This window comes from Helianthus annuus, chromosome 16 (genome assembly GCF_002127325.2).
Source record: "Helianthus annuus cultivar XRQ/B chromosome 16, HanXRQr2.0-SUNRISE, whole genome shotgun sequence".
NCBI lineage: Eukaryota > Viridiplantae > Streptophyta > Magnoliopsida > Asterales > Asteraceae > Helianthus > Helianthus annuus.
This window is the reverse complement of record NC_035448.2, coordinates 3,097,365-3,105,062: the sequence shown is the minus strand read 5'-3', so window position 1 is coordinate 3,105,062 and position 7,698 is coordinate 3,097,365. Positions and strand designations below refer to the sequence as shown.

The following is a 7,698-nucleotide window of genomic DNA, read 5'->3' as shown; positions in this document are numbered from 1 at the left end:
AAAGATATCTTTCGAGAGCTCTGACACAATCTGATCTGATATGAAAGGTTGGTGAAAAGGTGACAGGTTGGTAAGGTCAACTTTCGGCAAAAGGTATGGTCAGACGTACTTTCCCACCAACTTTGAAAAGATTGCCCAAAAAGGAAAACCTTATCTTCACACTAGTCACCGGAAAACTTGATCGGAACTTGACCGGAAATACCAAGTTACTTAAAAACAATTTTTCAAGTTACCCAACCCACTTTAAAACACTCCCGGTTAGTTTAGACACGTTTTTACTCACAGAAAATGCAAGAAAACAAGTAAAAACAGGTGCAAAACCAAGTGTTTCAACACACCAAAACTTGTAAAAACCCGGTTTTAAACAAGGTTAAGAGCCTTGGCTCTGATACCACTTGTAGGTCCCTCTCGGAGGATCGAGAACAAACCTATACCTTGTTATACAAACCCACTAGCGAGTGCGGAATCCAAGCTAGTAGGCAAACCGGGATGAGACAAGTATAAACACAATCACACAAAGATTCACCGATTAACACTAGTCGTATTAATGCAAATGAAGGTTTCGGTTACAAGCACAATGTTTACAAATCTAACATGTAAACTCTCAAGTGTGTGTGTGTGTGAGTTCCGACAGAATGCTCTCAACACTCTCTATCTCTCGGTGCAAATGGCAGAACTTCAGAACTGACTCACACTCAACACATGCATGGGTATAAATACCCAGCTCAGCAAGTCTGCTCGAAGGATTCGACAGATGGTCCGAAGGATCATCTGTCGACCACATGTTACACGAAAGATCAGCATGGACCTCGAAGGATCATCCTTCGAGATCTAATGGTCGAACCATATCTTTCGATCACCTCGAAGGATCAGGTGTATCCTTCGAGGCTATCCTTCGATCAGAACATCTTTCAACTGTTGTCCAAGTCAAACCGGAGGATGGTTGACTTGGTCAACTTACAACACAAATCAGGACATCGTTTATATCAGACCGAATATAGACAAAGTACAGACACAAGTGCACCAACAATTGCTCATTGCTCAATGCTCATTTTTATTTTAGAACTCACACAGACATTTTGTCGAGCATGTGGTATGCATATGTTAAATACAATTTAGAGAGGTCGAAACTTGTTGAATTCAGCCAATAATCAAATTGTTTACCCATGTATTCTCATCAAATCCAATAAGTTATGGCTACTATTATCTTTTTCTATGCAAAATTAATCATATAAAGTAGCTGAAAATGCAATCACCGGCCATGGTTGGAACTCTTCAAGAACACTGAACAATTGTAGTAATCTGACATCAAAATAATGGAACAGGGGTTGAGAATTCATCTTCACATTGGATTGTAGGCCAGAAGGGGTTTATTTTCATCGGTCCTGACAGAATCCGGATTTAACCACAATGGAACGGAAGGGGTTGGAAATCAAAATAATGAACGTAAACAAACATGAATTACAAAATAGAACACATACTGTATTTGAGACATACGGACCAACAATTATATATGTTACTTACTCAGATGTCACTACAACAGTCATAATCAACTGCAAACTCACAAGTTAAACACTTAAAGATCATTTTGAATTGGAGCTTATAACCACACTTGTGACATTGACCATCGTCTTGAATCCCTTGAACGAAAGAAAGGGGGTGTGGATGCACTTTACTATTCTCATATCTGCCCCCAAACTTCACATTTACAAACTGATAAACGCCTCTACGATATCTGTCATATGTTTCATACTGAAGTATTGAGGGAGCACAAGTTGTATGCATAGACTGCATACATTCATGACAGTGATAGAATGGCATCTCAGGATTAAGTTCCCGCTCGCAAACTTCACAAATATAGTCACTCTTATGGTTCTCAATCGGAAAGTAACTCAGCTTCATAGGATGCTTGTCACACTTGTTCCTAGTTGTCTCCGGTATAAACAAAGCACACTTGGCATGTAGACGAAAATCATTACAAGTATGGCAATCGAATGAAATACCCGTAAAAATAACCCCGCACATACGACATTCTTCACCCGGATCATTGTGATAAACCCTAGAAAGGAGGTGATTTGGGTGAATAGTATGAGTGATTTCTTTAGGTAAGAAGGCGCACTCAACGTCAATGATGAACTTGTAGCAATGCTTACAATAGTAGGCAAATCCATTACAAGGTAACTCGCAAATATCACAGTCGAACACCCCAAAAAACTTACGAGGAGGGGCTTTTGAACGGAGAATCAGGGTGTGTTGTTGGTGAGCAGGGTGGTCTATCAGTTTAGCAGGTAGCCGGGAGCACCACTCGTGGAGCATAAAGTTGCATTGCCCCTCATTGTCACTCACGTAAATTGGGCCACTCGTAATTGGTCTCACACACCCGTCGCACAGAAGTTGAATCCTCTTCATTGGGTCATGATAGGATATTGATTTTATTCTAGAAGAGGTGGGAATTGTGATATCCTCTAGAATTAGTGGGTGTTTATGAATAACACCTTGTGCTTTGTAGGTGATCTTGTTAGAAATTTCTAACGTACTTAATCCTTTTTCCTTGGAAAACAAGTGTTTTAGTATGCTATAAGATGGATCTGGAAATGGGAGATGAAGAAGATCAAGATGTTCATCATCTTTGTAGTTTTTACTGTCTGTACCTGATGAAAACAACAATGTAATGTTAGATGATCATAAACCTATAGCATATATAGGAAAAAAACTATTAAACATATTAGGTAGGTAGTTAGGTCTACCTGGAGACTTGAGGATTGACATGAATGGCTCGTCTCTTGATGTTGCACAATCTAGATGGGTATAGTATCTGCATTTCTCACATTTATATATCCAAAGATTTGGATCATCAAAAAATTGACGACATACCCTACACCGTGGGAAATCTTTAGATCTTTGATCATGGATTGGAAAGGAATAAGCAAGGGTGAGATGATGGATATGGGAGAAGACATCATTTGTAGTATCTTGGATTGGCAACTTTTGTGGTAGAAAAGCACAATGACTATGAATAAAATTAGACCTGACACACATGGAACAATGATAGAAGTTCCCTTTATGTTCCTTCCCACATGCATCGCACTTGGCTAAAAGTTGTTTTGAGATGCAAATTAGTGGGTGTTTGTGGCTAGGATGATGGATGATGTTTTTTTGTAGCATTTTCGTACCACAACTTACGTCTACTTGAAAATAACAACGATCACAACGATACCACAAATCTCCATACTTATGATACCTACCACAAATCTTACAGTTCCAATCGCCCATCCAGTTCATCGATTGGATGAAGTCAAGAGTATGACCAACGTCACAAATGTCTTCCAAACTTGGTGGAAGCTCTGCACAAAATTTATGAACAGAGTAATCGCTACAATGACAACAAGAGTAGTAATACCTATGATACCTGTTGATTTCTTCCCCACATCTGGAACATAAACATTTAAAGTCTTGTTTTGCAATTAAAACATCATCCTTCTCCTCCTCGTCTTCTTCAGACTCTGCTTCACGTTGCACTTGCTCCGACCACAAGTCTATAAGACTAAATGGATGTTCGTGTTCAAACATCATATTTTCTTGCATCATTTTCTAATAAAAATAAAGTAGTATGAGAAGAAGAAATAGACACAAAATAAGAGAGAAAATCAAAGGAGAGTTTAATAGTTTGGAAGATGGTACAATGGAAGATGAAAATCTGATCTAGCATTTATAGGCATAATACCTCTACTGATGATAATTAAAGAAATTGTAAATATGCTAAAGCAAGGTATCTTATAAAGGGAAAATGAAGTTTGACTGAAGTCATGAATCATTCAAATTGAAACATATCTATTACACTTGTATTACGTGGAAAAAAAAGGTTGTAATTAATTGATATTAGTTTTGATGCTTTCTTCTTTTCTTTTCTTTTCTTTTCTTTTCTTTTCTTTTCTTTTCTTTTCTTTTCTTTTCTTTTATTGTTAGTTTGAAAAAAAAAAAAAAAAAAAAAACATAAGAATTTCTCTTTTCTCTTTAGAGAAACGTTTCCTACAAGTGATACGTTTAATATCACATTAATTCTATTGTTTTGGGGTTTTTAAATTTAATTTATTTTTGTAGCTTGCCATTATATGATTTGTATTTTATGAATATGTTTCTTCTTCTATAAAGATTCAGGATTTTTGTACAATGTTATTTCTAGTTCAGGATTTTATAGTTATATGGTGTCCTTGCATTTCAATTAAATATGTTAGCTTTAGGGTTGGTTGATGAGTTGATGTTGTCTTATATAATTGTTATTCTCGATATATTATGTAGAATTCATAAAAGCTAGTTTCACACCCATATTGCAACCGAAAGCCAAAACCCAACATTATGAAGTTGTGATACACTCAAAAGAATATCGACATGTGTTTTAAATCGATCAAAAACGATATAAACTAATACTGGTAACCTCCCGATTGTACCAATACTGTAACCGTTGTTGTTCAGTCGGTATCAATTTAGTTCGTCATGACACTAGTACGTTACAGAGTGTTGCTATAGCGTATGATAAAAAAAACTATATTTTTCAATACAACTTCTTTTTATTCGGTCGGAATCGAAACGAAATTTGTATTGACAACCATAAAAAAAAATATTGGTACAGTTACAGAAGTTGTTCAGATGGTATCAGTTCGGTTCGTCATGGTAATAAATAAAAACATCAATTATATTTGACCCGTTCGATTTTGACCAAAACTTTTATCAAAATGTAAATGAAAAAAAAAGTAAACACGCCACAACGGTACAATTGGAACTTGTTTGAGTGTCCCGCATAGGAAGAATGTGAAATCTCAAAAGGTTATATAAGTGTTGATTTATAGTTCTAAAGGTGTTGACGGCTCAGTTCAGAGGCTCTGTTTAGAAACAACGTTTTAAATCATGCGAGTGTTACCAGAGCTAAACAAATTCTTATATTGGGCCAAATTATGTTTCTATAAAAACAAAATCCAAACCAAAACACCTCAAATGTTTAACAAAACAAGTGAATAAAGAATTAACACTACACACGAAAAATTAGACTTGGGTCTTTATATGCAGCTTGATTCTTCCACGGTTGACTTTTTGTCAAAGTCAACATTTTTTGCAAGTGGAATGTAAGTAGAATACTGAAACAATAAACCCTATATAATACAAGCTAGAGGAGGAAAACTTGGAACAAAGTAGAAAATGCAAATGTCTAAGCCCATGCGTAATGGGCATTATAGGGGCATAAAAGAGTTTAACAACATCCTCATCACCATCCTCGTGGGCATTATAAGGGCATGAAGAGGGAGTGGCATTTCTAGAATAATGCCCAAATAGAAGAAAAAAATGTAAAGTATTGAATGAAATGAGCATTAACCGTTACGCATTTTATGAAGGGGTGTTATGATGTTGATGTAGCGAAAAATACCCCTCAAAGGCATTAACCATTATCCATGGTCTAATAATTACACAATATTTACCAAAATACATGCCTAATTGTATGTGAGTGAGAGGGAAGAGAAAGAATAGAGGAGGGAGAACTGGTGCTTTTATGTTTTGTGAGTGGGTAAAGAGAGAGAAAGCCTCTCAAGCAGAGGGATGTGGGAGCGGGGACAACATCAAGGAGGTGAGGTGGCACCCTCCCCCGTCGGGGAACACAGCTCCCCCGTTCGAATATCGATGCACACAGGAACTCATCCCCGCTATCCATTTTCGACCGTTGGAATGTTGTAGCCGTTGAACGGTCACAAAAACAAAAAAAAAATAAATTAATTAATTATTAAAAACTTATTTAAACTATTTCTCCATTTAAAAATATCACACAACTCAAATGCTTTTCTAATCTCTTTAACCAATCTTCTTTTAATACCAAAAAATCATGGATCCACGCCGACCGAACCCGCCTCCACTCTTTCCTAGAACACCCGCTACTCCCTCGGCCCAACCCCTACTCGTATGCCCCACGACACCGATGGATTCCTATTCGTTTGGCGGTTTTAGTCAAGACCAAAACGCGTGGCTAACGTAGTACCAACACCACCACCTTGCTAATAGGAAATGCAATCACAAGCAATCCAAATGCCACTGTCCCAATCGTTGACTCAAACCGAAACCGAACCCGAGCACGATTTCGTTTCTTTAGGCATAGATGATGATGTTATACTAGAAACGCAACCACAAACCACGAAGGCTAAGAAAGGGAAAAACGAGCACAGTGAGGAAACCAAGCACAAGGGAAGCTAGAAGGCAAAAAAAAAAAAAAAAAAAACAACAACACTAACCTTAAATGCAAAATGAAAGGGTGCACATACACTAACCTTTATAATGCAAAATGAAAGTGCGCAAACTAACGCCAACGCTATGTGTTATAAGATCATGTCCTTTGCCACGATGGAGGGGAGGAGCCTTTTGGGGTGTTAATAGGGGTTGGGGCATGATGCAGATCACGCTCGTGAAGGAAGGATTGTGAGCCCTAAGGTTTTTCAACCACTCAAATTAACTATTTTTTAATTTTATTTTTAAGATTTGAATATTATTTAATAGGTGATGGATAGTGGAAACTTGTGAAGCCATTACATACTAAATGTCAAAAAAAAAAAAAAAATAAAGAATAAGAAGTCATATCTACGTGGCAGTGATGTGACAGTCACTTTTTAACGTGTTAATGAAAAGTTATGAAACAATACCACACATGGTCTAATAATCTAATTTTAGTCGTAAAATCATAATGAAGGGACACTCAAATTCATAACAATAAGACTGGTGGGTGTGGGCGTGGGTTTTGCGTGTTTTGGCCCTTTAACGCCGGGTGCTCCACCCCGGGTTGGCGTTTTGGTCAGCGTTGCCCACTTGGCGTGGAGATTCTACCTGGCGTGGGGCGGGGGGCTGGGCGACAAGCGGGCTGTGGTTGGCTGGTTCAATGTAGGTTTTTTTTTAATTTTCTTTGTAGTTTCTTAAAAAATTCCACATGGCTAGTCACGCCCAGCTAAGCGACGCTCCACAACACCCCTAATTTTTAAGTATTAGCTTGAGGATCCCACCCTCGTCACGTGTCGAGCAATGAGCCCAACCCAAGCCCCTCCATAACCTATAGTCTAACTAACTTGTAATTTTTGGAGAGTAAAATAAAGGATTAAAGGGTAGTTTTTAAATTATCAAATCTGTTATCTAATTTTAAAATTTAATGGCACTAAGAAGCCCATAGACCATCTTAAAAGCAAGAAAGCAAACAATGCCAATAAAAACAAAATCTAATAAATATAAAGTTTAGAGACCAACCCGTAATATTGACTAAACTTTGGAGAACATCTATATAATATACTCTTTAAGCTTTTAGTTTAGGCACTTTGAATAAAGATATATAGCCACAACAAGGCAAGTAGAGATTACATGTTTGACATGATTGAATCTACAATCTCTCAAACTCACTCCACCAAATCCAAAAGGGATTCTTGTAACATCCATTTGTTTCTTTTAGCTTTTTCTTTAATAATATATCCATATATTTATTAATATCATATTCCTAATGTTACATTAATTGGGAAGAAAAGGTTGTGATGCTATTTTTACAACTTTACATCTTTCTCATTTTCTTACACGATTCGTTTCATTTTCATTGAGAGATCTATAATTGCAAGTAATCACAGACGAACTGGAGTTACCCTTTGACGTGTATAAATTTTATAATGAAACCCGAAGTTTTTGCAA

At 37.1% G+C, this 7,698-nt stretch overlaps 1 protein-coding gene across 1 annotated transcript; it reads right to left on the bottom strand.

The window, feature by feature from the left end:
- Positions 1-1,494: 1,494 nt before the first annotated feature.
- On the bottom strand, positions 1,495-3,595 carry LOC110916333. The gene is made up of 2 exons (XM_022161081.2): positions 2,748-3,595; positions 1,495-2,651 (listed from the first exon to the last, which is right to left on the bottom strand). The coding sequence occupies exons 1-2, from the start codon at positions 3,586-3,588 to the stop codon at positions 1,525-1,527; spliced, it is 1,968 nt and encodes a 655-aa protein (XP_022016773.1). The 5' UTR covers positions 3,589-3,595; the 3' UTR covers positions 1,495-1,524.
- Between the last annotated feature and the right edge of the window lie 4,103 nt (positions 3,596-7,698).

Coding starts and splice junctions, on each gene's coding strand:
- LOC110916333 (XM_022161081.2), bottom strand. CDS start 3,588: ATGATGCAAGAAAATATGATGTTTGAACACGAACATCCATTTAGTCTT. Junction 2,652..2,747: donor GTCAATCCTCAAGTCTCCAG/GTAGACCTAACT, acceptor TGTTTTCATCAG/GTACAGACAGTAAAAACTAC.